The sequence below is a fragment of the Hydra viridissima genome, unplaced genomic scaffold, assembly GCF_058129835.1.
Source record: "Hydra viridissima isolate aposymbiotic clone 2 unplaced genomic scaffold, HvirCarnegie_v1 scaffold_5, whole genome shotgun sequence".
NCBI classification, from domain to species: domain Eukaryota; kingdom Metazoa; phylum Cnidaria; class Hydrozoa; order Anthoathecata; family Hydridae; genus Hydra; species Hydra viridissima.
Genome location: NW_028324304.1, coordinates 4,914,582 through 4,931,136, shown reverse-complemented (window position 1 = coordinate 4,931,136; position 16,555 = coordinate 4,914,582). Strand labels below are relative to the sequence as shown.

The 16,555-nt window shown below is 27.3% G+C and overlaps 1 protein-coding gene across 10 annotated transcripts in view; it reads right to left on the bottom strand.

Annotated features, from left to right (window-relative positions):
• Positions 1-15,859, bottom strand: part of LOC145188555 (BAI1-associated protein 3-like) — a 28,037-nt gene extending 12,178 nt beyond the window's left edge. For 2 of the 10 annotated variants that reach the window (XR_016452405.1, XR_016452404.1), the window contains exons 1-19: positions 14,955-15,052; positions 12,598-12,750; positions 9,330-9,498; positions 7,129-7,239; positions 6,960-7,019; positions 6,747-6,774; positions 6,574-6,612; positions 5,527-5,701; positions 5,388-5,432; positions 5,183-5,260; positions 4,588-4,672; positions 4,352-4,456; positions 4,180-4,224; positions 3,867-3,965; positions 1,238-1,338; positions 982-1,096; positions 715-842; positions 436-523; positions 131-187 (exon numbers count right to left, since the gene is read on the bottom strand). Coding sequence is in view for 6 of the 10 variants with exons in the window: in XM_090087045.1 (XP_089943171.1) it covers positions 131-187; positions 436-523; positions 715-842; positions 982-1,096; positions 1,238-1,338; positions 3,867-3,965; positions 4,180-4,224; positions 4,352-4,456; positions 4,588-4,672; positions 5,183-5,260; positions 5,388-5,432; positions 5,527-5,701; positions 6,574-6,612; positions 6,747-6,774; positions 6,960-7,019; positions 7,129-7,239; positions 9,330-9,498; positions 12,598-12,750; positions 14,955-14,980 (1,707 nt within the window). In the remaining 4 variants the exon portion in view is untranslated. Of the gene's footprint in view, positions 1-130; positions 188-435; positions 524-714; positions 843-981; positions 1,097-1,237; positions 1,339-3,866; positions 3,966-4,179; positions 4,225-4,351; positions 4,457-4,587; positions 4,673-5,182; positions 5,261-5,387; positions 5,433-5,526; positions 5,702-6,573; positions 6,613-6,746; positions 6,775-6,959; positions 7,020-7,128; positions 7,240-8,678; positions 9,499-12,597; positions 12,751-13,249; positions 13,275-13,359; positions 13,542-14,954; positions 15,053-15,729 lie in introns of those variants that run through there. The other 8 variants (XM_090087048.1, XR_016452406.1, XM_090087046.1 and 5 more) reach the window with 8 other exon arrangements.
• Between the last annotated feature and the right edge of the window lie 696 nt (positions 15,860-16,555).

Genomic DNA, 16,555 nt, shown 5'->3' with positions numbered 1-16,555 from the left:
AACAGAAAAAGAGCATGGGGGAAAAGAGCATGGGGGAATACACAAATAACATAAAAAGCATGATGTTTTCGTGCACCAATACATTTCTGAGAGAAGAATAAAAAAGTTGTGGTAACAAAATTTAACTTACTTGAGAAACTGCCTGATAGAATGCTTCAGTGACAGAAACCCACTCTGCTGTACCTGTCTACAAATATTAATAAAAAATTATTTAAAACAGTAGCACACTTTAGAAGTAAATTGAAATTTTAGCAACATTTTTGGCAACCAAAATCACAACAAGTAGTATACCAATGTATAAATATTTAAAAATATTATAATTTTTAAATATAAAAAAAAATCATAATATCTAAATATCAAAAAATATTATAATGTTAAGGTTAATATTGATGTGAACAAAGGCATAGATAAAACAAAAATTAAATATATAATTGCCTCAACCACTTCAGCTACTTGCTTTGTAAGATGCTTATCTGGAAACTTGTGCACAAAAATAGGAAGTTTGTGGATGATAAATAAACACCTGGAGAAATGTAAACAAATGTTGACACAGCATTGTGATTGATTCGAATTGATAAAAAAATCTACAGTCAAGCTATTTATCATTGTTAGTAGTTTTAATATTTTTAGAAGTGCTAAGTAAAAGTGGCTTGTTTTAGAAAAATTTTTTTGCTCTAAAAAAAATTAAAACTTGAAGATTACAAAACAATTTACATGAGCATTTTGCTGAGCTGCAAAAGTTTTTCTGGGTTTCCTGCAGAAAATATGTATCTGTATTTGCTTAGCAGAAGCATAGCATGATCACAAAAAGCTTCCAATGAGTTAACAAAATCTTCATTTTCCTACAACAGTAAGGAAAAAGTCATTAGAAAAAGGAGTAAAATATATTCGAATTGAAATAAAATTTGAAATAAAAAACATGTGGTGTTTTTCTTTCTTAAACAATACCAACAGTATATTAACTTAGGAAAGAGTATATACCTTTTCTGATAAATCATCTGATGAGGCTAACATACGATATTGTTCAAGAAGATCAACAAGTATATCATAGGACAACAAGGTTTTTTGGAAAAGGTCACTAAATACATTCCACTTTCTATAAAACATAAAATGCACATCAGTAAGTATTTATACTATCCATTGTAAGCTCAAAATTACAACATATGTACTGTACCAGATAAGAAAACTAGAATGAGTTACTAGTAAAATTGGTAGTTTGTAATACAAAAAGACTTACCCAACTACTTGCTGTAGTCTAGATATTTCATGTTGAACACAGTATTGCGTAAGTATTGCTTCTGCTTTATCAACAATTGCACCATCCCAGAACTTTCCAGGCTAAAAAAGTTCATGTAAAAACTGTTTTAAATTATTAAGATAAATGGATCTAAATAAGCAGCTAAACAATTTCTTTTTGTTGTATTTTAGATTTAAACTATGTTCATCTTTTTGGTTGATACATTTTTAACTAATCATCATAATTGAAATTTTATAAGCACTTATCATTTTAATCCTTACTTTATATAAAAGTACAACTAATGAGTGTTGAATATAAAAGCGCAACTAATGAGTGTTGAATATAAAAGTGCAACTAATGCAAAATCTGAAATGGTTTTGGCGCTCTGTAATATTTAAACAACATTATGCACTTTGAAAAAAAAACTATTCAAAGCAACCAAACATATGTGTGAACATTTATGCACAAAACCATTTATGTTGTTTTGTTGAACTTTTTCACATGTTTTTACCATGGTATTTTTTTTTTGGTTTTACAGATAACATCTAAAATAATTGCTTCAAATGAAGACACCCTCTGTTCTCGAGTATATAAGTTCTACTCCATTAACATTTATGGATGAAAAATCATCTGATGGCCTAGAACAACTACCGGTGACATTTTGTAACGTTTTCACAACAATATACCAGCTTCTCATCAAGTCACTGGAAGAAAATTGACCACTCTTAAGTGTTTGTTTGACCATAAGGATGAAAAATTGCAGTCAAAGTAGCTAAGTGGAAACTGGATGTGAAAGCCTACAAGAAAAAATACATCCCACAACATGATGAAAGACAGAAGTCCAAGGCTGAGAATTTGCGTGAGCAGCTGTAAAGAAAATTCTCAAATACCTGCTGGATCATTGATGATGAATGGTATTTCATACTCTCCTAGAGGAATGGATTCAGAAACGACTTATTGTGTACATTATGCCAACTATGATGACAACAACATATTCTGGCCCGACAAATCCAGTTTCCATTACAAAGTGGTGGTGGAACACTTGGAACAGAATGGCATCATTTTAGTTGCCAAGGAAGACAACCCTGCTAACCTCTTGGAGGCCATATCCATCAAAGATTTTTGGGCTATCTTAAAAGCCCATGTCTACTCCAATGCTCGAATGCTGAAAACATTTTTCAGCTCTTTCACAGAATCAAATTATGTCTGCAACAAATGAATGTCAGTCTTGTACAGTGCCTTGAAGAGAGCATCAAAAAAAGAATTGATTATCTTTGGTAAAATTATGTTATTGAGAGTTAAACATAGGTATGGTTTGTACAATTTGTATTACTCTTTCTAAGGATATAATCATTATTGCTGTACGTAAATATATTATCAAATTTCTTTTTCGAAAGCATTCCGGATTTTGCTGCAACACCTGTTATTTTCAATAGAATATATTCAATAGGTACAAAATCCCAATTTAATGCTAACAAATAAAATGTATTATGTAAGTAATATACAAATGAAATATGTTATTCAAACAAACTACAAAGTGCAGATTACAGCAAAAAGCTGAAGAGATCTCAACAATAGACACTAAACAAGCAACTAAACTGTTTAAAACACCTTAAAATTGAGCAATTTAAATTAGCGTTTGAACATGATGAAATTTATCAGTCTTTGATTGTTAATTACTCAAAAACTATATAAAAGATTTTTCTAATTTTTTTGCAGAAAGAAGCTAATGTGTTGTTCTTTGATTGTATTGGTGTTAAGTATTAGTTAAGGATAATAAATATTTCGTCAAGAACAACTTATGGAAATTTTTCAAAATTCTTTGTTGTCACAAATTGACATTTCAAAGTTGATTATGTTACTCAATGTTTAGTTTGATTTTTTTTTTTTTTTTTTTTTTGCAGTAATATAAAGAGGCCTGATTTATTGAAAGAAAAGCAGTAGGTGGAAAAAAGAAAGGATTTAAACAAAAAATAAAGCAAAATCAATCATTTGCTCCATAAAAGCAAATTCATGTCAGTCGTAGAGAGATCTTGCAAGAAAATTTAAATTCACCAAACTTTGAAAAGTACTTAAATCTCAAAATAAAGCATGTCATAAAAAAGAAAACTCCAAAGTGATCCACTGATAGAGAAATTAAAGAAATTCATAATTCAAAAAAGCTATACAAACTTTTAAGCATAGAAAACTTGTGCATTATTGAAGACAATTAAACCTATAGCAAAAAAGACTTTTCACAGTTGCCAGGCCAGCAATATTTTTTTCAGTCGAAAGGTAGATGTTAGTTATTGAAAGTTATTGATCAATTATAAAAGGTGTCCTATTGGAAAGCAAAATATTAGCTTAAGATAAAGTTGATTTTAAGGAAAAGTAGATAAACAGCTTCAAAAAAAGTAACTCAAAGCAAGATCCAGGATCCAGATGATGTCAAGTACTTGCAAAAATATTTGATTTCTATCTAAGCATCCAGTAATAAATGTAAAAAATGATAGAAATAATTTAGTTAGCTTCATTATGGTAAAAAATTTACAAAAATTTGTTAAGTAATTTTCAAGTAATTAACAATTAAAGAATGCTGTTTTGCATTGTGTTCAACTGATAAGTAATAGTAAGTTTGTAAATATCTTACTTCAACATCAATATTCCTTTGACAATCATACCGTACAAAGTAATTAAGGAACTCATTATAAATTGTATTTGTAGACACATGAGAATTGCTATCAGATTCCTATAGGAAAAAAATTATAGTTGTTAAAAAAATGCTACATAGTAAATCCTACTAGAATATTCATACACATAACCATAATGAAACATCACAGATGTTAAATCAACTTAATATATATACATATATATACACAAGTATATACAAAAATATATACAAATATACTGAAGTATATACAAAAATTTATACAAAAATACATGCAAAAATATAAACTTTATACCTGATTACCTATTGAATGTGCAATACTTGCATTCTTGGATGATACCTATGTTGCATAATAAACAAATGCTCAAATTATAAATAGTATCGAAAAAAAGAGTTTACTTTACATAAGTGAAAAAAACTTTTTCCAGAAGGAAAAAAAGACTTTTCAAAATTAGTAATTAACCAACCTTAGCAGAAAGAGACATGCTGAGGTGTATCTTCCCATTAACTTTTTTCTTTTCAGATTGAGGTTCCAGCTGAAACCATGTGTCTAGCCCATCTTCAGATACAGTCTATACATATCAAATGGAACCATATTTGCTATATATCAAAAAATTTTAAGACTAAATAGCATTAGTGAACTGTGGAGTAAGTAAAATAGTAAAAGCCTGGCATAAATAATTTTTTGGAAAAGATATCTTACTTTTAGTGGTACTTCAACTAGACCCATAAAATCATCTAAAAACGCATTAGATGATCTAGCAGACTGGTACATTTCCTTAAAAAATCTTAAAAAAAAAAAATTTAACTTTTCATATTATTATTATTTTTTTTTTATCAAAAGATAATTTTTGTAATTTTGTTGAAGATTAATACATAATAATATATAATACTATATAACGATGTATAATAACGTATATTGTATAATATTGTATAACAATATTAAATACTATCTAACAATGTATAATAATTTAATTGTATAATATTGTAAAATACTATTGCAAACACATAAAAATTAGAGTTTTCTATAACCATAGTAGTGCATATTCTAGTTGTATTCATATCTAAGCTCTAACTTAATCTCTAAATGCTATAACACTAGCAACATCATAATTTTTGAAATCTTTTATTAAGTGACTTAAACTTATATAATTAGTTAAAATGTTGAGATAAGAAAATCTGAATTATTCAGATTAAAAAACTTCTGGCAATCAAATTTAATTAAGAACTTTAATTTGTATTACATTAAAAAGTATTATAAACAAAAACTTTTAAAAAAATTTATAATAACTTTCAACCTTCCTGCTCCTCTGACACCTTTGATAGAAGTTATGGCATTATTTGAATCCCATACTACTGTATTATCGTCTTTATCCCTAAAATATGAAAACTTTATTTATTTAGACCACTAGAAATGTTATATCTATGCATTATAAAATATTTACAGAAATAAATAGTAATACAAAATGCTAAACTTTTACAAATACTAAACTTTTTTTTTACCAAATATCCACCCTGAGAACTTGATTTTTGACATCATTAACCACACTAAAAGCAAACATAACTATGAAGAAAAGTACTTAAAAAACTTTTCTTTAAAAAAAAAAAAAAAAAAAAAAACATATTTGAATATAAAACGCACAACTTAAAATATTGCTTCCATTCAGGATTTAGTGTTTTTAATTTTATCTTTGTTAATTTAACATCTTCTTCTCTTTGGAAGTCACGCAAAACTTTTTTCTTTCTTTTACCATTATGATTTATATCTCCAGCACCATTGTCAATTATTGATATCATACAATAAGGATCACTAAACCCTGCAAAGCAAAAACTGAAGTAAACAAGACAAATACTGAAGTAAACAAGACAAAGACTGAAATAATTTTTTTTATATACTTTGATTTATAACTGAATAGCAACCAGGTGTATCAGTTGTTTTTTAACAAATTAGATTTTAAATAAAAATTAACCATAAGGAAAAATACTGTCAAGTCATAAAATAGTAATTAATTTTATGCATGTATGTAAAAAATTACATCAGTTTAAAGAATTATTAGAGCTCTAACATGAAAATATCCAACCATCAGGAATGATCAATCATTAGATTTGAATCTTCATAATAAATAATTTCAATATTGTAGCAGATGTACTCTTACATTTTTATTATTTTTTTAGCCATCAAAAATGTTTCACAACTGACTGAAATTAATTTCTTGCTGAAATCATGACTTGTTAGATTCATAAGAATATCAGTTCTTAGATAGCATTTAAGTAAGTTAAGAAGACAATAAACTATGCAAGAGCAGAACAAAACAGTGCTGTTAACGGGTTTTGTTTTGACAGTGTAAAATAGCTTAAGTATGTAAAATACAGAAGACTCACTTAAAAATGTAATTAATCTTGAACAAGACATTTAAATTAAATTTGATGAGATAATTTTTATAGTGATTAATTCAGTTTTTCTATGATGCGGTTATCCACTTTTTTGATAAACATTCCAACTGTCATACAAAAGATCAAAAGATAGCAAGATAAAGAAATTGAACAATAATTCCAAAAGATTCAAAGAGTACCAACCTCCATCAAGCAACTTTTGCAGCAGTTTATATGAAAAAAAAGTCTACTAATATGAATCCATACTTTATAGATTAAAAAATAAGCACAAATAAAGATTTCAGTTTCTTTATACCATTAGCATCTTTAGGATCTAATCCAGTTGCAGCAATAACTAAAAGCAAAAAAAAAAAAAAATTTTAAATAAATTTTTAAAATAAATTTATTTTAAAAATGCATAAACCTAGGGAAGGTCAAAATAAAAACATGAAAACAATAAATTAATAACAAGACATAAAATAAAGTAACCTTGAAGATTCAAATAACATTCAGGAGGCTGAAAGTAATCAAATGAAAGTAATCAATTGTGCGTTATTAAATTATAATTGTATTAAACCAAACCATTAAACATCATTTTATGAAACATTTAAACATAAAAGGTCTTTTTTTGTTTTCATTTGCCAAAATGTCAAAAAAAGAATTTTTTTGCTTATTAATCTTATAATAAAGAATTCTATTTACTTTGAGACTTGAAACTTCATCATAAATCTTTTTGTGGTCAGCAGCACTTATATCAAAAACCTGGAAAAAAAAAATTATTTTCTAAAAAATAAAAAAGTATTTTAAGCCACCTATTTTGAAAAACTAGAATTATTAAACTAATTTATAAGTAATATCTGTACAACTATACCTGCTTTCCATAGGCAAAGATCTCACCATCAGTCAAAGAATCGCCCCCTTGATTGCGTTTACCAAGTTGATACTTTATGGTGTATACTAATTCTTTGTATAGCTGGAGAGCCTAAATAGATAAACTTATTTTTAGAACTGGATTATAATATGTAAATTATTATTATTTAAAGTATTTATTATTTATATTATTATGATTATAATGCATAAATTATTATTTAAATCATTATGATTATAATGCATAAATTATTATTATTTAAATTATCATGATTGTAATACATAAATTATTATTATTTTTTTGGTTTCATACTTTGATAAGAAAAGCATCAACTATGTGACAAGAGTAGATAATCTACCAGATGTTCCAGAACTTTGCCTAATCAAGGATTTTTGGAGTATTTTGAAAAGTATTCTGAAATGCAAACAACTGGCAAGCAAGAAATACTGATGAGTTATGTACTATAATAAATTATTGTTTCAAGAAAATCAATATTGAGCTTGTAAAAGACACCTTCAAGTCAATTTTCCTCGAATAGGAAGAGTCAGGACTAGTGGACTTATAGAAGATAATATTGAAATGAATAAAGGACTTAATACTCTATTTTAATATATTTTGTTTTAACTTTTAGCTTAAATACTAAGGGAGTTATGCCCCTTTTTACTTTGTTAAATTTTTTATTGAACATTTGTTGTCAACCCGAACCAAGTATGATTTATGACATTTTATAGTATTTAAATCATACTTTTTTTAGGCTGAGGAGCTAATATCCTTGGTGAAAATAGCCTACTATTGTTAAAAGCAATAGACAATTTTTTCAAAAGTTGTTTTGGAACTGGAAAAGTTTCAAAAACTTATCTCAATACCTACAATTTTTGAAGAAAATGTTTTAGAGTACAGATCAATTTCAGACTTTCAAAATACATATTATTCTCTTAAAAAAAATGAACAATGTATTCAAGATTTGAAATCAGATCTTCTCTGTCGACTACAATGTCTCTGGTTCAAATCCCCCCCCCCAACCAACCATATTCCCTTTTTGAAATCTAAAAACAAAAAAAATATTTACTAAATTCACATTTATAAAATTAAACCATAGGAATATTCAACAGGATATACTCATTTAGACCCCCTGCAAAACCATCACTAAGTATCAAATAAAATAAAGTCATAGGTCATAGAAAATTCAACCAGTACCACCATACCATCCAGTACAAATCATGTTTTTCTCATTATCCTGTGTCAGATGGAAACATTTTTTTGAATCAATTGCTAAAATAAAAACTGATTAAAGACCAAGGACAAGGATTTTAATTTCAACAGCTTTATTATCTTTACAAAAAGTTTAATAACTATATGTAAAGTTAAATAACTTCGAACGGCATTTTCTGCACATAAATACATCCATAAAACAATCCATTGTTTTTGCTTGATTTTTGAACTATTCCATCATGTCCAAACTTATAGCAATACAGAAGTAATTTTTAAAATATATACAAAGATTGAATATTGGTTTGTATTGCGTGGCGATGTTAAATGAACAACTTAAATACTTAAGGAAAATCGTTGAAGTTTGTTGTCCCGTTCGTGCTGAAGAGAGATGTAGAAATCCTCTTTATAATGAGGTGTTTTCTGATGACCAATTGATATCGGACCTTATGAACAGTGATCCAAGATAATATTCCACATACTCTTTCATTCCAGTCGGACATAAACGAAAGTTAAAAAAAGACCATAACAATTTTAAGATTTCAGTCTAAAAGATCAACAAACAATTGCTACAATTGGGGTTTGTGAATCTCAAATTACAATGAGCCGTCTTTTTAATCAGCTAATAAGCAAATAACGCGGCACTATAAAGTTAACTTAAAGCACTTATAAATGCACACTCAAAATAATTGTAATTAAAAAACGACAAATGTTTCATGATCATCAGAAATGTTAATCGTTTGTCTTGAAACTATTTCTTTATCCGGAAAGGAAAGAGACTATAAAGAGCAGTTTTTGTTGAGATTTTTATTGATCTTAAATTTGTTGAGGGTTCTGTGCCTTATTTTAGTTTTATCAAGACGTATTTGAGACTTTATGTTTGATTTCATGTTGAAAAACAATCAAGAAAAAGTATATTACTCCACAATTAAAGTTTTGTAAGAAAAAAAAAAAGTAAATACAGTTTTATATATTGAGCTTAAATGAATGCATACTTTAAATTTCTCTGGAGGCTGGAAAATAGATTCATCTTTAGACCAATTATTCTCTTCTGTACAATCTTCTCTATGCTTAATTGAGTTGTATGCTTTTTCAACTCTGCTTTTCTGATTTGATTCTAAAACTGCCATATCCTCAAAGAATGCACCATCCAATACTTTGCCTCTAAACCCATAAAATAAATTTAAAACATCAAAAGAAGACTATCTTAAATCTTAAATCAGTTGAAACATAATTTTATTAGTTTTAACATTGAATTTCATATGAAATTAAATTATTTGTTCTCTACAGCAACTAAGGAAACAGTTAAAACGCAATGAATTGTAAATAAAAAGATCACCACATCTGCTACAATTATAATTAAATGTCAAACTATGATGAGAACTATATGATATTATTCTGACAATAGCAGAATTACTTAACTTTTTTTCAGTACCTTAAATTTAAAGAAAACACAAATAAGGTAAATAAAATCAATGTTAGGAACCAATTACTTAACATAAAAACTTGGTTATTAGTAAAATTTTAATTTGATTTATCAAAATTGCATACTTGATTGAAGTCAAGTTGTCCAGATTGTTATTTTGAAAATCATTTTAAGAAAGATTAATCTTTTTAATCTCTGAACAGATTAATCTTTCTATATAAATAAAAGTCCCTGAACTAATAATAGTCTACAAAGGTATTTTTTAAATAAGCCTTAATTTAAAAGGACACTTAAACTCTTGTTGACCTATAATCTTCATACTTATTCTTAACACAAATGTTTATGAACACAAATAAAGCTGACAGAGACCCTAGAAATCAATTTACACAAATTCTTTTGTGCCTGAACTCTATTTGTGGGTCAAATACTACAGATTTTTTTGGGCCTGAACTCTATTTGCAGTTAAAGCGTCACAGATGTGTGGTATTTGAAATTTAAAAGTTGTCAAAACATGTTTTTGCAAGTACCACATTTGTGCCTAACACAATCATGCATATGTATGAATACTGCAAAATCAAGTGACTTTGAACAAATTTAAAAAAGTTGTTTAAATATTAAAAAAAAAAAAATGTATTTTTTTACGTGTCTTAACTAAAGTATATTCTAAAAATAAATTTTATCTGTTTATTAAAAGTTTGAAAATTTATATACTGCAAACTTGTTTGTTGCATCTGCTGTTAACATTTAAGGGTTTATGAATATTACAACTTATTGTAAATTTAAATAGGATGGGTATGACATAAGAATGTTCTAATTTATAACACTAACAATTATAAATAAAGATAAAAATTATGGGTTGGCTTCAGCTACATGTTGGGGATGACTGTCCTTGTGTAAAAATATTACAAAGCAAAGTTTAATGTTTCAATTTTTAGGTGTTAGTAAATGATGTCTATAGGTATAATGTAAGTAATCTTACAATTTAAATTTTAGGGTACTAACAGTATTATATGTATATATATACAGTACTGTGAATAAGTTTTAGCCCACCATAATTTTATAATTTTTTTTGATTTTATTGTAAAAATATGAAGGACTTATGAAGTAAAATAAAAATCAGGCTTATAGACACATATATTACAAACAAAAATATCTAGAAATAATTTAATAAAATATGATACAAAAAGAAAAAACAATTAATGCTTTGTATGCCTGCCTTTTGCATTGATCATAGAAGCGAACCTCCTGGGAGTTGATTCATATAAATTTGTAATGAAATTTTGTGGAATATTGGCCCACTCTCTTCTTAACATTCAAAAACATTCTTCAACATTTTTGGGGTTATATTCAACCTTTTTTTAATCCGAATAATCCCAAACATGTTCAATAATGTTCAAATCTGGACTTTGAGGAGGCCAGTTCATTACTTCAAGAACTCCCTCCTCACAAATGTTCTGTAAATATTTTTTGGCGACTCGGAAACAATGTTTGGGATCATTATTCCAGATGGTATTGCATGATGTCTTAAAATTTCTATATATTGTTCTCCTGTCAGTTTGCCATCAATTCTGATTAAATAACCTACTACAGATGATGAAATACAACCCCAAACTAAAAACAGAACCTCCCCCTGCTTGAATGTTGGATGTAGACAATCAGGGTGATAAGCCTCTCCTACCCTTCTTTTTACATACTGTCATCTTCTGCTACCAAACAATTCAAATTTTGATTCATCTGTGTATAGTACACGGTTTAACATTTCTTGCATCCAATTATTATGCTGTTTTGCATATTTAAGTCTTTTTCTTTATTGCCATGACATTGTAAAGGCTTTCGAAGTGCAAAACATCCTCTTAACCCAGCTTTTAGCAAATGTCGTCGAATGCAAGATGAGGAAACATTTGTCCCAGTCGCAGCCTGAATGTCTTGGGCTAGTTCACTGGAGGTTTTTTTCCGATTTCGCAGAAACATATTTTAAAAATACTTTATGCCATGTTTTATGAGCTTTGGAGGTCTTCCACTTTGAGTTTTATCCTCAAGAGATCCCATGTTTTTAAATTTTTTTATAATTTCTCTAATAGCGCTCCTTGAATATTTTGTTTTTTGAAAATTTGTTGTTGAGAATAACCTTCTTCATGAAGCACGATAATTTTTTTACGTTCCAGTATTGGAATCTTACCCATTATTTAAATAACAATAAACGTAAAAATACAAAAGAAAAAAAAAAAAAACTTAAATTAGAATAAGTTTTGCTCTTAGAAAAACAAAAAATAATAATTAAACACACAATATCTATGAAATATCTTGGTAAACTGTATTATCATCTAATATGAAGCCTTCAAGGCAATAAATAAACAAAAATGCAAGAGCAAACTAAAAACAAACAAGCTGATACATATTGGGTTCAGATCAGCATACAATAAAAATAAGCACATTAGATATCTAAATACTAAAATCTATGTAAAATTATGATAAATATTGCTTTTGTTTGTTAAAATAGTGCTTAGTATTGTTTGAAGTTAGACATTATTTTATATAAAAAATAATCAGAAGCTGTTATTCAAAATATGTTAAAAAAACATGAGTTTTAATTAGTGGGCTAAAACTTATTCACAGTCTGTACATATGTTACTGTGTGTGTGTATATATATATATATATATATATATATATATATATATATATATATATATATATATATATATATATATATATATATATATATAAATTTTTTTTAAATCTAGATTAGATACAAAATTCCTGTATATTCAATAAATCTCTCTCTCTCTCTATAAATATATAAAAGCAATAAAAAAAAGAGAAAAAAAAAAATGTCTACCTGTGGGATTGAGCATCATTTTGAGCTAGAGTCAAGGAATCCTCAAGATTTATTAAATATTGACGATTAACCTGAGGTCCTGTTCTTCGTCTAATTGACATGCGTCGTTTTGCTCTGTCTCCATTTTGCTGCATTTTAAAATAGTTCTTTTTTCTATGAAATCAATCAAAAACATATTTGTATACATTACAAATTATTACAGTATATCTATACTTGTAAATTGAAATATTAAGGTGGCCATTTGTCATTCTTTAGGGAAGACAGTCCTCCTTTTGTAAGTTCTAACCTCTATCAAAAAGTAAGCATAATTTAAAAAGTTCCTTATGCTTTTATTATGTATATATTAAATTATAGAGTATTTTTGTTGCAATACATGTTTCTTTTATTTTGTAATATAAAAAAGTTGGTCAATTTACCTATATATATCAATATACTTTTCAAACACACACAGATTTATATATATATATATATATGTGTGTGTGTGTGTGTGTGTGTGTGTGTGTGTGTGTGTGTGTGTGTGTGTGTGTGTGTGTGTGTGTGTGTGTGTGTGTGTGTGTGTGTGTGTGTGTGTGTGTGTGTGTGTGTGTGTGTGTGTGTGTGTGTGTGTAGCAAAATTCATCATCTAAAAGATTTTAAATAAGGAAGTACTTACCCTTAGCTGAATGTATGAACGCTAACTTAAGAAAACAAAAGATTTATAAAAATTTTCTCAGTTTAACTTAAACAATCCCTCAACTTACAAAACTATCTGTGTTACATTACCTTTGGTGTAATGACTTGTAAAAATTTATCTATGGAATCTCTTTTTGGTATATATTTGTTTTGTTTTGAAATCAATTGGTATTTCGTTGATAATGAAATCGGTAACGGCTTTAAAATTCATTGGATTAACTCCGTAATTCTATTCCATCTGCTTTATAAAGATTATTTTATAATAATTTCCTAGAAGAGAGCGGCACTTTTATAAGGGAATTCGTTACAAACTAAATTGAAGTCAAGAGAGACAATTATCACCTTAAAACATTACATTTATATATTTTTATGAAAACTTGGAATATTTTTTTGTATTTTTATTAAAAAATCAACGTTAATTATATATATCTATTGATAAGGTTAGGAGCATAACCTTATGCAATTCAGCGTGTTTTTCTCACTCAAGCTTTAGAAAAAACTGTTTCGAATTTCGTTTTTTTAATCTAATTAATGAACTGAATGTGTTTATGCACGCCACGCGGCATTTTAAAATCGCTTTCTTCGTGCTTTTTAAATTGATACCGCTGGAGAACAATTAACCCAATGAGAACTTTTCTGATTAGACACAACTGATGTTTACAAAGCAAGAGTTGATTTGAATGTATAAGTCTCTGTTTTCATTATTATTTTTTTTCTTTTTAAATGAAACTGAAGAACTGGAAATGCCTTGGTCAGATAATTTGTCTTGGATACAATTAAGTCAAAAAAATTGTATAGCTTAGACAGGTGAATTGAGTTGCTCAACTTCAAAAAAGGAATTCTATAATAAGAATTGTAAATTAGAGTGGAAAGCTAAATGCAACAATATCAATAATTAAATCATTTCAAGAAACTTTCTTAACATTTTAATTACAAGTTGCCTATTTAAAAAAGCGATTCGGATATGACGCTTTACTTAAGAACTTCTTTTAAGCCACTTTTAATGTTGAGTAATTATCGTGCTGTCGAAAAAACATCATCAGTTTTAAACTGCTTAGAGTGTTTTCTATCAATGTAAGGAGAAAAAAAAAATTTCTATTAACATTGCGAAACAGATTGATAAACGTAAAAGTGTATAAAGACGTTGTATAACAAGATGATACATAAAAGCATAAGAAGATGTTGTATTAGTATTAGTGTATATAATTACTTAAAAAAATATATAAAAAAAGGACACATAAGTTATCATATTAAAAAATATATTCCTATCAAAGTCAAACTTTTTAAGATTAACCAAATATAAATAGCCTGAGTTATTTTTAAATAAGAAAAGGTAGAACACCGTAGGTAGAAACAAGGTAGAACACCGTAGAACGCCGTAGGTAGTAAGAAGGTATTTAAGTTTTAAGTAGTAACGTTTTAAGTAGTAACATTTAAGTAGTAACGTTGTTCTTGGCTTATTGAGCTTTGGAAGGTTTATGGAAATTAACGCGTTGCTTGCTTTACATTTTAAAGCTTGATCAAATATTGAAATGGGTCAGGCCTTAGTTCAATTTGGATTATGATACTTATCTTCTTTTATCCCCATGAAATTTTTTAAGCTTCTAATTTATTTATTTTTGTATAGTTAATATACGGTTAGCTAATATAGTTAAAAATGTATACCTATTAATTAATCTTTTTACCTATATTCCAGTTTTCTGCTCAACATGTTATTACAGCTTTATTTCCCAAAAGTAAATTCATAGTGATACTGTTGGTTAAAAACCAAAAATAAATTTTAACTTTTTACGCGGTTTTATACGCAAACGGGATTGGTTTGTGAATAATTGCAAAAATTAAAAAAAAACCAAAAGATTTTCAACAATTCGGTTTTTTATGATTTTCATCAACTACGGCTTGATGAATGGAAACAAAATGAATTCTTTTGAATAGTGAAAAAAATAAGTTTCGACTTTTTTTTTAATGGTCTTTCCTTTTAAAGCTTTATAGTTGAAAGATGTGATCTTCTGCCGCATAATCTAATAAATTACACTCCAGATTTTTTAAAAGGATTTATTAAAATAAATAAATATTATTCAATTAAAAGGATTTATTACCGATTATCATTAATAATTTATTATCAATTACAGCCATTTGGAATAAATCTTTCTTTAAACATTTTTTTAAAGAAAACTCTGTTTTCTTTAAAAATAATAAAAAACTAGAATAAATACTGCTCCTATCATCAATTTCGGTAACCGCGTTTTACCGGTTTAAAATTTTCTAAACCGGTAAAATGCGGTTTACCGAAGTTGATAATAGGAGCAGTATTTATTCTAGTTTTTTATCGTAACGATGTGAATCGATCAGGCTCTTAAGCTTGAACAGCTTTTGGTTTTAAAAAAATATACTAAATTTGGGTTTTTGATTTTGTTAGATTTGTAGAACACTTTAATTTTTAATGAAATATTAACTTACATTGACATTTTCAGCTTCTCTTGCAGTTTTTACTCACCACAGTAATCATGAGACTTTATTTAATCGATTCTTTTTTTTTTTTTTTTTTCTTACTCAGGTATTCAGCTGAGTAATTAATTCAGGTATTGCCGATGATTTGCCTATACACACGGAATAAAAGTTGATTGGTTGCTATGCCATTATCAGGAAAATTTAGTTATCTTATGAAATGTTTCCTCTTTTGTTATTTTCTATGGTTTTCATGCTTAAAAAGAAAGAAAAAAAAAATGAAGTCTTCTTTAAAAAAAAATCAAAGTATCCGTTTTAATAAACTATGGTTTCCTAAAAAACTTCTCATCGGTAGTCGCTATTAGAAAATCATCAATTATAGAGATTTTTTTTGCGAATTTAATATAGGCCTCTTTTCGTTGAAACTATTTTACTGATAGTTTTATATATATATATATATATATATATATATATATATATATATATATATATATATATATATATATATATAAAAAATAGGTTCTTCTTAAAAGGTTAACTTTTTTTAGGGGGTATGTTTTTTTTATACAAGATTGTATGAAGTCTAAACAGTAATAGGAGATCTATTTTTAAAAAATCAAGTGTGTTTTTAAACATATAGCATTAAAGTCTTGTTAAACATATCGCTTTTGTGTAATAACACTCATAAATAGTTTGCATTGCACCGAAGATTTACGAAAAACTAGAGAAACGCAAAAGAAAACACACGTTTACAAGAATTTGAATGGATATTTTTTTCACTGTAATTTTATTAATGAGATTTAAAGCTGTAATTTTGGTATCTCAAGCAAGTTTGATA